This window comes from Bombyx mori, chromosome 28 (genome assembly GCF_030269925.1).
Source record: "Bombyx mori chromosome 28, ASM3026992v2".
In the NCBI taxonomy this organism is placed as follows: domain Eukaryota; kingdom Metazoa; phylum Arthropoda; class Insecta; order Lepidoptera; family Bombycidae; genus Bombyx; species Bombyx mori.
The window spans coordinates 8,701,885-8,717,517 of NC_085134.1; the positions used below are offsets into that span (position 1 = coordinate 8,701,885).

A 15,633-nucleotide genomic window follows, 5' to 3' on the forward strand; every position below is an offset into this window, starting at 1 on the left:
TTTTTTTTTTGGCGGTCTGTACGTATATTAACTCTTATTAATAATTTAAAAACTTTATTTCTAATAAATATTAGAATAAAAAAAATATATTTTTATATCGGTGAATCTAGAATAACCCCTCGAGGTTACTAGAATAGGTAGGGAAAAAAAGAAGTGAATAGTGTACGATCTACACGCAGCACTGCCGCTTAGACAAACTCGAGTGAAAAATGTGGAAAAAATAGTAAACAGTGCCATCTATATTTTACAGAGCACAATGAGTTTCACGAATTCTCCTCATTCACTCATACCTTGTGATTAATAAAAGATGGCGCATATTAGAAATATTATGAAAAGAAAAAAAACTGAATTTCGTCATGTACACGGACTGCCGTCATTCACATTGAGTCATGAGTCACTACTGAGCTTCAATTGAACTGATATTTCCATTCTATCCTTCAACTGTAAGCCCGTCATTGCTCTGCGGCACCCGAGCATACAGCTCACCTGATGGTGAGTGGTTACCGTCACCCATGGACATCAGCAAAGTCGGGCGCAGAGCCAAGCCGCTGCCTACCGTTAAGTACTCCATAAGCCTCGTTTGAAGAAGTACATGTCATAGCGCTCAGGAAACACCGTAGAGGGGAGCTCATTCCACAGCCATTCCAGTCTTATTCAATGTTTATTAAAAATGAAAAACAACACATTAACATTTACATGCTTTATTTAAATTATTTCAATTATTATTCTACGTAGATTGTCAATTATCATACATTATATTGTTGTTGGCAATATTGCGGGCTAATTAAAAATCACTAATTATGACTTCGTTTCAATCAGATGACCAATGACAGATTTAATATGATTTCACGGTAGAACAGAAATATTCCTCTTATACCTAGTTCGAAGAAAAACATGTCATGAAGTCTCGTAAATGTCTTTATTTTTTCTCTATTTCATTGATGAAGATTTATTATCCTATTGCTATATTTTAACATTTAAATTAGCTAATAAGAATATTCGCAATGCATCAAATATTTTATAAATTTCCGTTTCCAATGATTATACAAAAAACTCCAAGTCTGGCAGCACCGGAGAAATCCTTACCACAACGAAATCTGACGTTTCGCCAACTGACATTTTTAGCGTTGACGTTGACAGATGACAGATTTGACGTTTCAGTGTGACCACAAAGCGACCTCGTTTCGCGCATTATTCAAGCACACAACGAAACATTAGGCACTTCTTTAGTTGCGTTCTGCACTCGCTGAAGTTATGCGTATTTCATTGTTTTAATATACGATAGTGTAGCGTGAACTCGACGTTGGACTTCCAAATGAAATGGCGGACCGTTCTTAGGTCCATATTTGGGTCCAGGACCTGAAAATTATCATTCGAGAATGTCATTTCAATGAATGAATTTCAAACAACTTTCTTTTTTATTTTTTTTATTGCCCTTTTAGGCAGACGAGCGCACGGCCCACCTGTGAGTGGTTACCATAGCCCATGGACTTCAGCAATGCCAGGGGCAGAGCCGAGCTGCTGCCTACCGCTTAATACTCTCCACAAGCCTATTTTGAAGAAGGATATGTCATAGCGCTCGGGAAACACCGTGGAGGGGAGCTCATTCCAAAGCCGGATGGTACGTGGCAAAAAATACCTCTGGAAACAACTTACCTGATCGCAACACAGCAGCTCAACTTTTTCCTCAGGGGAGCCATCGTTTCCGCTGTCCTCATTAGCACTCCCCTTTCCGCTTCCCGCACTGGCCCCATTTACATCCCCACCGCCAACTATTTTTTCCACGACATGTTCGGCAATCTTGCGGCATTGTATGAAATCATTGGCAACCAGACGATCCTGCTTGGTAGTCGGTAAAGAAAATTTATGTTATTATTTCTCATAATATATCTTATGTGACCAGATACTGTGCAGAATATTATTGTTACGCCGGTAAGAGTAACGCCATCTATCGCCGAATAGTCGAACGAGTATCGAAGGATGTAATAGTATCTAGAGCGCTCGAGAAGTACAGCGCCATCTATTGTCAGACAACGGAAACACACAGTACTCGACTTTTGTGGAATATTCTTAATGATTCTAGGGATTTCGTCTCGACTGTAAAAGCGTTGCAGAGATGGCACGCAGTTAGTAATATGAACTACACGAAGCGAAACAGCGAACGGATCACCTGAAGCGAAGCGGAAGAAGTGAATGGAGAATTTTAAAGTGTTTGTGAAGTGTTCTATGTGTTCTAAGTGCTAATACAGTGTTAACTTGTACTTCGGTAGATTTTTTATTTATCCCGAACCTCAGCGCATAGCATTAATATGTTAATTTACATGAGTTATCCATACATTGCTTAAGCTATTGCTAAGTGCTGCAAATATATTAAGCATAGTGAAAAATATAATCCACTTCCTTTTTATAACAAACTATATCTCGATGCCACCAATCTCGATCCTACTCTAACTCAAAATTTTGAAATTTTCGTTTTTCACGCAAATCTCATCACTATTTTAAAATTATTACATATTCATTATTAATGGGGTTCGAAGCAAGAGTAAATCAGCTAGTTACACAAGAAAAGGCAAAAATATATCTGCAATAATAAAGATTTTACCAGCTTTTTTCGTTTAAACGCTCCTCCTGTAAACTTACGAATTTGGAGTTGAGAGTAGTGTTCATTGGAGGCATCGATCTATACTAATATTATAAATAGGAAAGATTTGTTTGTTTGTTTGTATTGAATAGGCTCCGAAAGTACTGAACCGATTTGAAAAATTCTTTCACTGTTTGGAAGCTACACTCTTCCCGAGTGACATAGGCTTATAATCTTTCTTGAAAAAAATTAGGGATCCTTACTATAAAACTCCAATAATATAACACAAGGTGTGAAAAAATTACCTAACATATTCTTTACATCGCGTGCTCTGCGAAAACTATTCATGTTAGAATAAAATAGTGTACTACGACTTTGTAGAACACATTATTATTCATAAAAATGTCGCGACAGCATATGTCTAACTATTATAGTTATGCCACAATAAGTGATCTTTTATTTAAAAAAATAAAATAACGTCAAGTATCGTGTACAGGGAAGCTCTGACTCAATAAACTCAACGCCTTTTGTTTTGTATGTATTACATTAACTCTTTACGAAAATTAGAAAAATAATAATATAAAATTAATAAAAAATAGATAAAAAAAATATCATTTCAATGAAAATAAAAGTACATTAAAATCATAATATTCAAACTATCTTTATAATTTTATTTTTTTGGTAATCTCACGCAAATAGAAGGGTTGATGTGTGTGTATTATAATTTTTTATTTTGAAATATTTGTTAAATACCCGAGCGAAGCAGGAGCGAGCTGCTAGTAATTTATATAGATACAACTGAGTTCGTTGAACCAATGGATTTATATAATCATAAGATACTTTACAAGTTATCTGATTACGTTAGTGGTATCCACAGAAATGAGACATGACTGAATGATAATTAAAATTGAAAAGTATCTAAAAAATGTGTTTTCTCTTTACATATTACATAGCATGTTTTTTTTTTTATTGCTTAAATGGGTGGACGAGCTCACAGCCCACCTGGTGTTAAGTGGTTACTGGAGCGCATAGACATCTACGACGTAAATGCGCCACCCACCTTGAGATATAAGTTCTAAGGTCTCAGTATAGTTACAACGGCTGCCTCACCCTTCAAACCGAAACGCATTACTGCTTCACGGCAGAAATAGGCAGGGTGGTGGTACCTACCCGTGCGGACTCACAAGAGATCCTACCACCAGTAGAGTAGTAACTAAGGTTCTTTTTCTTTACTTTTATATGTTAATAACATACCTTCTTCTGTCGATCCTGCTTGCTCTGACAGCTAGAATGTGGGAGCAAATAAAACGGGAGCTTGTTTAGCTTGGGAGCAGCTAATTCTATAGCGACATCCTCAACCCACGAGGGTACTGTTTCTCCAAGCAGGTTTCCTTCAGTCTCACCGCCTGCATCACCAACCTGAAAGTGGAAAAATCACACAATATGGATCACTCTGGGTTGTTTGTTGTCTTGTGAGAGTATTAGGGTGATATTGCTTAATAGAGCCACATTCCAAATGTTGTTGTTCGGAACTTGTATATGTTTTGTTGCTCAGATGGGTGGACGAGCTCACAGCCCACCTGATGTTAAGTAGTTACTGGAGCCCATAGACATCTACGACGTAAATGCGCCACTCACCTTGAGATATAAGTTCTAAGGTCTCAGTATAGTTACAACGGCTGCCCTGCCCTTCAAACCGAAACGCATTACTGCTTCACGGCAGAAATAGGCAGGGTGGTGGTACCTACCGGCGCGGACTCTCAAGAGGTCCTACCACCAGTAATATCTGCAAGCTTATCTTTAAAATGTCGTAAGCGAGATTCAGGCATCTGTCAAATATCTTGCGTGGTATGATGGCTACCTGCTACAGTCTTGTCAAATGAATTCAACAGCATCATTTAAACACTATTGTTTTTTAACTCAATATGTTATACAAATCATAGATGGGTGAATAAACTTATGGCTCATTTAATGTAGAATTAAGCAGTTATCCAAGGCTTTGACATAACAATGTATGTGCCCTTACAAGACCAGAGCTCAAAGTTACAACAAATTCATATTATTTCCATGTGTCACATTAATCTATTCGCTATATCTATGGTGGATTTCTTAATTTTTGTAATAAATAATAAATTGACATACCTGTAACCTATATAGTGTTCTTCCTCCGACTTCACTGAAAATAAGAGGAGTGTGCAAAGGTACACTAAAGTAATTGTTTCCGACCACCCTCTGACCCGCCTCATTCACTCGGTTTCGATGGTTCCAATGCTCCAACAGAGCTTGCAGGAGTAAAGCACCGAAGTTAACTTTCTGATCGTTTTCTGAAAATTTGAAAATATGTTTCAGTTTTAATAAAAAAATTCTATGATATTTATTGAAAAGAGAGAGGGGATCTCAAAGGGATTTTTAATAGGTGTTTATAATTTATCATTAATGTAATGATGTCTTATTTAATCAGAGAAGTCCTTTTAAACTTTGGGAAACATATATGTGCAAGAGATAATCTTTGATTTGATGATCATAGATAAAATAAGCATATAAGCATAAGCATAATAAAATAAGCATAAGCATATAAATGCTCTACTTAAAGCTTGTTTCATTCTATTTATTGGTAATAAAAATGTGTTATCACAAAATTATGACACACTATATAATATGATTTATTTAAATATTACATTATCTTTTTATAAATCTACTATTTGTTACATATTAGCTATGCAGGAAGATAAGATACATAATACTGTTAGCTAATTAAAATTATAAAAAAAAATATTATATAAATATTTGCAGTCCATACTACTGTTTCTACCATTTAAATAATCGTATGTATTTAACTAACAAAAAGGTTTAAACAAAAATAAATAATAGTAAAAAAAGTGTGGGTTGCTTTTCAGGATATTATCAAAATAACCCTTCGCTTTTTTTACAATAAAATCATTTTTTCTTACACTATTTTTAATTCAAATTTATTTTCTATTTCTTATTGGATTTTCTATAAAAGCGTATTTTGTATTTTTTTTGAACTATTATTTATTTTAAATTTTTTAGTTGAACATCAATTTTTTTTTTTTTTAATGTTGATTTGTCATCGGTCCTTAACAAGTATACCAAATTTCGAGTTAATCCGAAGTTTTGAAGGTGGTCAAAATCATGTTCAAGATTCCATTACAAACATATATACATCTGAAGCTAATAAAAGCGTATTAAATTTTTTTCTGTATTGATAATATTTTACTTAAAACTGTAATGGATTATTACCTATAGTCAATCCAGCTTCTTTGGCACTGACCCAAGCGCTCAGGCAATCTGTTTCATCCTGACCCAGATGTATCGTCAGCATTCCAGTCTTCAAGTCAACATTAAACCAATTTGGTACATACACCATCTTAAACCTTTTCTTCACTTCTTCCTCATAGTCTACTTGACCCAAGTCCTCAAGTTTACACGCTTTCAAAACATCAAATAAAGCTATATTATTAGCGGAGTCTTTTGTTATGACATGTCTTTTATCATTCAATACTGTGAAATGCCTTATTGCAGGTCCACCAGGAATGTTATGTAATGGCATTCTTTGATAGACATTATTAGTGTTGTAACTGTTCTGGTCGTATGTCTCTGAAGTCAATGTTGATAATGGCGGTAGTTTCCAGCAACGAACATCTGAATCAGACGTCGACACCCATATTCCTTGCTGGTCAGCTGTAAAGCATAATTTGAGAATGGGACTTGTCTCCTCACAGACAATCATAAAGTTTTCTGGATTCCGTAATTCCGTTATAATGACTAGGCGATCGCGGCCTCCAGATATGACATGAGAAAAGGTATCGGTAGCTATTAATGCCCATACCGCCTCTGAATGGACTCGGATTGTCGAAACACACCTTTGCTGTGACACAGACCACAATTTTATTGTGCCGTCCGAACTTCCTGAGACACATTGAGTTCCATCTCGGCTTACGACCAGTGCTTTAACATTATCACAATGCCCTTTCAACTTCATAAGTCTAGAGCAATTACGAGGGTCCCAAACCCTGAGGACTTTCTCTGTAGAACCACTAACAAGAACTGTGCCTGGTGGATTCATGGCTAAGCTGTATATTGATTCTTTGTTGCCGACGAGACTTGACGTCGTAACTGTGTTATTACTGGCAGTTAATGCAGTCAAAGTGTTCACGTCCCACAGGAATATAGCTCGGTCTAAGCCAGCACTAGCCACCTGTTCCTTATCTTTAGCGTATGCTAGAGTCCGTACGTAGTCTTTGTGAGTTCGTAAAGTCGACATGCAAAAGCCCTTGGGGGCGTTCCATACCTTTACGGTTGTATCAGAAGATGCACTAATAAGATTTTTTCCGCCGCAGCACAGCACTATATCGTTAACCCAATCGGTGTGGTGTTCCATACTTTGAATGTATCTATCTTGTACGCCTGTCGCAGTGTTCCATACCCTAATAATTCCATCTCTGCCGGCTGAATATAGCCTACCCTGGACGGGATCGAGCTGCAATGAGCTTACACCGTTTTTATGCTTCCTTTCTTCTTCGTCACGAATAACAAACGACACTTGAGTTTTCTTACGCATCGTGGTACCCATTTTCCGACATTTTAATATGAAAATCAACTGATAATTCCTTGGAAATATTAATATTTCCAACAATCACCGGACTTGTTGCCGAATTGTTTAACGGAGTTGACGTTTGTGTTGACAGTTGACGTTTGATTATTGGTCGGCATGTTATGATGACATGATGTGCTGCGTTTTATTATCGATGAGAGCTTACAAATTAATTTGTTATTTTAATTTAGTATGTATTACCTAATTTATTGAGCAAATATTAAGGTTAATCAAACAAAACAAAAATTCATAAAATAATTAAGTTATGGTTTATTCTATTGATATAAATTTAAATACCATACCAATTTAAAAACAATACTAATAGAATAATTTAAATTTTATATCGAAACACAACACCAATACGGTTCTGATCCGATGTGTGTTTTATGAACGAAGGTATATAAATTTCAACTGTATACCTCAAACTAGCGCTTCTTTCACTCTCTAAGTACAGACTAACACTATTAAAACCAATTCCACCTTCTTCCACAGTAACGGAACCCATTTTGTTTGGCGATAAATCTACGCACGCTATCCCAGTAATATTAGTTCCTTCTGGGTATTCAAATGTTAAACTCTCAGAACGTTTGAAAAACAGTAAACCTTGCTTCTTCACTTCCCTGTAAGACATACGGGCACCGAAATCCGAACCCAAATAAAGATCATAACACAAAATCGACGCACAGCTTGAAGTCAATATAATTATTTTAATGTAAATATTCATGTCTCTTGTGTACATGACGAAACTAGTACAAGCTTAAGATAAAACTGACTTTACCTTGAAAAAGATCGTAAGTAAACATTATGATTTAAGGCCCAGTTTCTACTTCGTAATCATTTGTTTATGTTAAATGATCAATTAACAAATAAACTATAACAAAAGGGCTAAATAATAAGAGGTTAGTAAGCTTACTACAAATGTAGGACGTTAGAACGGAAATTACCTTCGTATTGTCCTTAGATTTGGTCTTTAAAGGAATGCATAAAATAGATTTGTTAGAACTTATGATATTCTCTCATAAAGGACACTTAATAATGACACTTAATAATCCTTTTTCATATGTCGTCGTGGCCTAAAGAATAAGACGCCCGTGCATTCGTGTCGAGTGATGCAACGGTGCTCGAATCCCCCAGGCGGGTACCATTTTTGAAGTGAAACTTCTTTATCGGCGTTGGAAAAAAATTTACCGTCACATTTTTCGGTTACGCGTCACATTTTTCCGTTACGCGCCATCTTTTTTGTATTCATGTCTATGATAATAAAATCCTTTTGTTTAAACTTTATCTAATTTAACTTTATTTAACCAATTTCTAGAAAGTTGCATGTAGATCATTTTTCGAAAAATAAGGCCATAAAAAAGTTCCACTTCTTACGTGTGTACACTAGTACACGCACACATTTTTTTTCTAATGAAATACGTATCTAACAATTGTTTACGGTTGACTTTCACGGTGAAGGAATAACATCGGGTAATAAAAATCAAACCCGCAAAATCTATAATTTGCGCAAATATTGGTAGTAAGACGTTTTGTGAGCCCGCACGGGAAGTTACTACCACCCCGCCTATTTTTGCCGTGAAGGAGTAATGAGTTTCGGTTTGAAGAATTTGGCAGCCGTTGTACTGTTAAATATGAGGCTTTAGAACTCATGAGTCCAGGTGGGTGGTGGCATTCAGATTCTGATGTCTATGGACTCCATCGCCGCCACCCACCGTGGGACATCAGTCCTAAGTCTCAGTTTTATAGTACTGCGGCTGCTCTACGCCCTATGAAATTGACCCCGAACGGATCTATACAGGGTCCATTCTTTATTTGACGTGAAAGTCGTGTTTGTCGAACCACGTTTAATTAACAATACAATCGAAATAATAACAGCTTTATTTACGCAGCAGTTTTACACGTTTATAGTTATTTTTTATTATCGTCCTTTTTGGCGGTTTATGGCCTGGTATCTAGACTTTTTTGGCGGTAATTATAATAATGTCACAGACAATCTTCCTACCAACATATCGTACGTTCCGGATCACGCATCATAAAAATGTGCGTTCTTAAACGCCACACCCCTATCCCTATCATCAATAAAATGTTTTGTTGACTCGAACAAATTGATTGTTTTAAAAAGCTGATGGTTTTGTGACGACTAAAAAGATCCCTACCACATCTAAGTAGAAATACTTCCACTTGGAGGCAGTCGAAAAATTTTACACACGGGAGGAAATGTCCAACTTTTCTCCCGCGGTGCACATACTATTTTTTCTCCTACCAGGCCGAAAGTTCGTACCGAGCCGCGGTCCAGGGGCGAAGCCCTGGCCGGGGGTAGGGGGGGGCGGAGCCCCACGTTCTCATAAATAAAAAAATTTAACGGTTTTTTAATTTTTAAATAAACTACTATTAATTGAATAAGAACTGTCTGATGAACTCATCTTTGTTTAATACTTCACTATTAAATTTTATTACCTTTTGTTTATTTCACTTTTACACTAAACACAATATTGCAAATTACCCGAGCACAACAATAGCGGAGAATTTTAGGTGCGTGAGAGCAGACGTAGACACTAACGCGCATGCGCACTTGTACCCAGGGAGAAAAAGTTACACTTTCTTCCCTGTACACCGGGAGGAAAAGTTAAACTTTCTTCCCTGTACAGCGGGACGAAAACCGAACTTTCGGCGTAGGTAGGAGAAAAATATATTAAAAAAAAAGTGATTGCGACACTAAATACTATATTATAAGCATGTTACATTAAAGATACCAAATACTGGTTTTTAGCTTGTAGTAATTTTCATACATGCATCTGTAAATCGATGATAGACTATCATAATAATCAAATATTTTTGGTTGAACTTTAAACTCTATGCTTAAATTTATGTTTAAACGTAAATACGAAAGATAAAATCGAATAGTAATCAGCACTGAGATTATAAAATATTAATAAACAAACTTCACCTTAATAACGAGTAACTGATAATATTCAAATTACGTATTAAATATTGAAGCAATCAATATTGCTTACATATTAATTGCAATGATGTTTTTGTATAAGATTTTTTTTTTATTTACTTCCAAGAATAATACATACTGACAGCGATATAGATTATACAGCAATATTTGGGCTACAGATTTTATTAGAGTAAGGAGGTAAAAGTTTTCAGGAGTTTTTATTTTTTTATTGTTTAGATGTGTGGACCAGCTCACAGCCCATCTGGTGTTAAGTGGTTACTGCAGCCCATGGACATCCACAACGTAAATGCGCCACCCACTTTGAGATATAAGTTCTAAGGTCTCAAGTTTAGTTACAGCGGCAGCCCACCCTTCAAACCGAAACGCATCACTGCTTCACGGCAGAAATAGGCAAGTTGGTGGTACCCACCCACGCGGACTCACAAGAGGTCCTACCGCCAGTGTCAGTACACGCTTTACCACCAGCAAACGCCGAGCGCGGTATTCAGGTTTTTTTTTCCTTACCTATTTGCTGGTAGTAATATGTAGTATAACTGCGCTATTACAACTATTCGCCGACGGGTAGCTGAGCTCACGGGCTCGTTCTGAGAAAATTTCTGTTAAAACTGATGTGCCGAGGTTTTTTTTTTTTTTTTTATTATTATTATTATTATTATTATTTATTGCTTAGATGGATGGACGAGCTCACAGCTCACCTGATGTTAAGTGGTTACTGGAGCCCATAGACATCTACAACGTAAATGCGCCACACACCTTAAGATATAGTTCTAAAGTCTCAGTATAGTCACAATGGCTACCCCACCCTTCAAACCGAAACGCATTACTGCTTCACGGCAGAAATAGGCGGGGTGGTGGTACCTACCCGTGCGGACTCCCAAGAGGTCCTATCACCAGTGATTATGCAAATTATAATTTTGCGGGTTTGATTTTTATTACACGATGTTATTCCTTCACCGTGGAAGTCAATCGTGAACATTTGTTGAGTACGTATTTCAGTAGAAAAATTGGTACCCGCCTGCGGGATTCGAACACCGGTGCATCGCTTCATACGAATGCACCGGACGTCTTATCTTTTAGGCCACGACGACTTCAAAATGTTTGTGGCATTTACATTGCAGATTACGTCTATAGGTTCCCTTAACGACTTAAAACCAGGTGGGCCGTGAGCTCGTCCACCCATCTAAGCAATTAAAAAAACCTAAATTAAGTTCCTTAAAGTATTTGATACTCGTCATGGGCTTTGTGATCTTAAAAGCCCCAAATCCACAAACAAAACACCCAAAAAATGTATCGCATATTATTAGTTAATGATCGACTTATGTTATGTAAAACTTTTTTAGTTTCAGTTTTTTCCTTGTCCACATATTCAATAAAAGAGCATTTTTATTTTTTTATACAAAGAAAATATCCCTTTTCCGATTCAAGAGACTTCTAAGGGACTAAGGTTTCGTGGAGGCCGTGAAAGGTATTCGGCTGCTAAATGTACAAGATTTTTTCGTACTAATGTAGATACTATAAAAGAAAGGGTGTTTCGTACTGAAACAGATTTTTTCTTGTTTCTATATTTTTATTAGTATCGAGTATTAGGTAATGAATATATTACATCTTCAAGACAACACAAGTCTTAATCTAGGCGCAGAAAGGTTCGATCTCGCCTGTAGACGGCCGACTAGCCAACCAGAAGCTTGCTGAGCAACCCCTCCAAGCCTACGGGCAGAGATCGCCGTCGCATAGAATACATAACACACACGTTCCGCGGCATGCATTAATTATTACATAAACAAAAATTATCCAACGCAAGTCACGCGTAAACATAGAACCATCGACAATATATTCATCGTGTACCAGTCAAGGGACAGAGGTCCCAGCTCCGGAAACAACGCTGAGCCCAGGGAGCGCGAGGCAGTGGAAGGAAGTTGAATCGGTACCTAAGTCTTCAGGCACTTATTTCGTTCCTTACTGTACAAAGGGTTTTTATTAACTAAATCCAGCTGTCTTTAATCAGTCATATGTTCAATTTGAACGGAGAAGCATTTAGACATTAAAATTGACCTTGAAACCACGTCTCAAGTTTGGTCACGACTCTACTGAAGCGAAGTTCGCAGTAGTACGAATTAGAAAATTATTTCTCGTTGACCCATCAATATTTAAGCAGTCTGGTCAAACTAAAGATTTTTCTCGAACATGTCCAACTTAGCTTGATTAGTTAAATGTAAAAATAATAAGACAAAGGGCTGTTTCAACAGAAAGCACTCAAATTAAATTCGTTAAAAGCTATTAAGCCGGACAATGAATTAAAATTTCAGTAAAATCCGCGCTGATTTGTTTGTCTGAGTCCTCTAAAGCTAGATGATTATTAAGTCTAAGTTAAAAGTAATTTGCTGTGTTAATTCGAAATTCCATTAAGTTATAAAGCTTTTTTTTTCGGGCCGGCGGCCGAACCTCCTACGAGGTCCTCGCGCCTAGGGGGCGCGCGGGGTTTGCGGGACTTGACGATCCGCAAGGTGTTGGGAGCAGACCGCGGGCCCAAGGAATTTTAGGGCCCCACCCACTAAACGACTCTGGCCGACGTCCGGGGTCAAAACCCGGTTAGAGTAGGGGGGTTCCCGCGGTCAACACTACGACCAGACACGCGTCACGCGGCGCCACCCCGAGGACGCCCGACCGACGGGTCGTCGAGGCGATAGTGGACGACCAAAGACGTCGGTCTCCGCGGTATTAAGTTATAAACCTACATCAAGTTCTGTATTATAGAAAAGAAGAAGAATTGCCTTAATAATAGATTTTTTTCTGAGCCCATCAACTGACACAGCATCAACACCTGTGAGCTTTTCTGGTAATTTAAAATACCTCCTGAAGCCAGATGGTGAAGAAAGGTCATATCAGGGTATTATCACCGCGTCTGTTACTGTAGAAGCAATAGTGAATTCCCGTTTGAAAGGTTTTTTTTTTATTTTTTTTTATTGCTTAGATGTGTGGACGAGCTCACAGTCCACCTGGTGTTAAGTGGTTACTGGAGCCCATAGACATCTACAACGTAAATGCCCCACCCACCTTGAGATATAAGTTCTAAGGTCACAAGTATAGTTACAACGGCTGTCCTACCCTTCAAACCGAAACACATTACTGCTTCACGGCAGAAATAGGCAGGGTGGTACCTACCCGCGTGGACCTATTACATGAAGTGTTATGAACAAAAAGCGGTTTTAATAAAAACGTTAATATTTCGTTAATAATTTCGAGGGAGGATAGGGTGATGCTGTTTTAATTAAGGTTCGGTATTATCGTAGAACGATGTGAAAATTAAGCAATAACAATAATGTTACCGAAAATGGTCGACCGGTCAGTGCTGTGCACAAAGCGATGTGTTTCGGATCATTAATTGAATTAAGCTAACGTGATACGGGGTTGCCAGAATTCTAAATTTTAATTTTCCTTTCGAAAAGTTTGAAAGGTGGTGCTTTGGTTTACCTAAAGACGTACGTGTCTAGTGGTGTTTTATTTATTCATTGCATAGATAATGTGTGTGTGTGTGTGGTAATATTTTTTTTTGTTGCCCTTGTAGGCAGACGAGCACACAGCCCACCTGATGTTAAGTGGTTACCGTCGCCCATGGACTTCAGCAATGCCAGGGGCAGAGCCAAGCCGCTGCCTAAAATAATAATAATTACTAGTGGTAGGACCTCTTGTGAGTCCGCGCGGGTAGGTATCACCACCCCACCTATTTCAGCCGTTGTAACTATACTGAGACTTTAGAACTTATATCTCAAGGTGGGTGGCGCATTTACGTCGTAGATGTCTATGGGCTCCAATAACCACTTAACACCAGGTGGGCTGTGAGCTCGTCCACCAATCTAAGCAATAAAAAAAAAGAAAAAATATTTTTCCAAAGAAAAATACACTTTTTTTTTCCCAATACATACTTGATTTTTTATACGCTGGCAATTCATTTCTGTTACGTGGGCCTGTGTGAGCTGAAATAATGTACGGTTTTCCCGTGATCAACAGTTTCTGGTTAATTGTCGCTGGAACGCGCCGTCGGATATCGTCCACCTAACATTATTAGAGCTAGCAGTATCGATAACGAGTTAGTCGATGTTCGAAAAAAAAATCGATTATGTGGGAAATCGATTTTGGTTGGAGTAAAGCTGTTAGTTTTTGCGATGCGTTTTAAAAGTTTTTATGTAGTTTGTCCGGTTAAGAGCTAAACAATGGTAATTATAATTTAGTTTGACGTAAATTGTGCTCACCAGTGCTCAATGCTGGCATTCGTTACTAATTAGTTGATACGATTGTGAAGTTTGGTCGACGACGACTTTTTTTTTAAAATTTAAAACATAAAATAATGATATGTTTAATCTAAAAAAAATCGATAACTACCAATATATCCAACACTAGCTCTCAATAAACTCCTATCGCTCGGTTGACCAGGTAAGTGCTCATTGAATATTATATGATAATTACTAATTGAGCAGACACTTAATACATAATGAAATAATATTAGTGATCTCCGGTTTTTCTTCTATTAAAAGAAATATCAGGGGAGTTGGGAAGGCCGGGTTGCCACATGTGATAATTGATTTGTGAACTTCTCAGCATAAGGATCCACGAGGGGCCTCGAACTTCAAGAGACGTTGACATGTGTTCACTGTAATGTTGTGTACTCCATCCTTCTCTACGGTGCTGAGACGTGGACATCCTGGCTATCAGGCCACCGCATTGATGCCTTCGGGATGCGGTGCTGGAGGAAGATGCTACGAATCCCGTGGACTGCATATCGGACTAACGCATCCATATTCATCTCAGTCTGTCCACTGTCCACTGCTGAACATAGGCCTCTCCAAATGATCTCCAGTGCGGCCGGTCCGTTGCTACCTGTATCCAACGTGACCCAGCAATTTTCGGTTCGGTCTATCTGGTAGGTGGCCATCCCACGCTACGTTTGCGAATACGTGGTCTCCACTCGAGGATCTTTCTGCCCCATCACCTGTCCGATCTTAACGCTATGTAGCTTGCTTGCTCACTGCCATTTCAGCTTACAAATCCTACGGGCTATATCTGCAACTTTGGTTCTTCTACGGATTTCCTCTTTTCTGATTCGATCTCGTAGAGAAACACTTAGCATAGCCCTCTCAATAGCTCTCTGCGCGACACTAAGCTTCCTAAAAAGATTCCTTGTGAAGCACCACGTTTCAGAACCGTAAGTCGTCACTGGTAACTTGTCGTCACATTGGTTGTACGTCTTTGTCTTAAGGCATTGAGGGATTTTGAACGAGCACCCACATTGTTACGCCGGTAAGAATAACGCCACCTATCGCCGAATAGTCGAACGAATATCGAATGCATTAGTAAAATCGAGAAGTATAACGCCATCTATTGTCAGATAGCGGAGACACACATCGAAACTACTCGACTTGCCCAAAATGTACTCGATGAATCTAGGGATGTCGTATCGACTATAAAAGCGTTGCAGGG

At 38.1% G+C, this 15,633-nt stretch overlaps 1 protein-coding gene across 2 annotated transcripts; it reads right to left on the reverse strand.

Annotated features, from left to right (window-relative positions):
* Positions 1–685: 685 nt before the first annotated feature.
* LOC101740773 (WD repeat-containing protein 48 homolog) lies at positions 686–8,357 on the reverse strand. 2 transcript variants are annotated; one of them, XM_012688830.4, is made up of 5 exons: positions 5,843–8,357; positions 4,724–4,905; positions 3,836–4,000; positions 1,657–1,839; positions 686–1,359 (listed from the first exon to the last, which is right to left on the reverse strand). In XM_012688830.4, exons 1-5 carry the CDS (start codon positions 7,173–7,175, stop codon positions 1,264–1,266), a joined length of 1,959 nt encoding a protein of 652 aa, XP_012544284.1. In that variant the 5' UTR covers positions 7,176–8,357; the 3' UTR covers positions 686–1,263. The 2 variants fall into 2 exon arrangements, with proteins under 2 accessions (XP_012544284.1, XP_012544283.1); XM_012688829.4 differs by having other exon boundaries at positions 1,657–1,842.
* Positions 8,358–15,633: the final 7,276 nt, after the last annotated feature.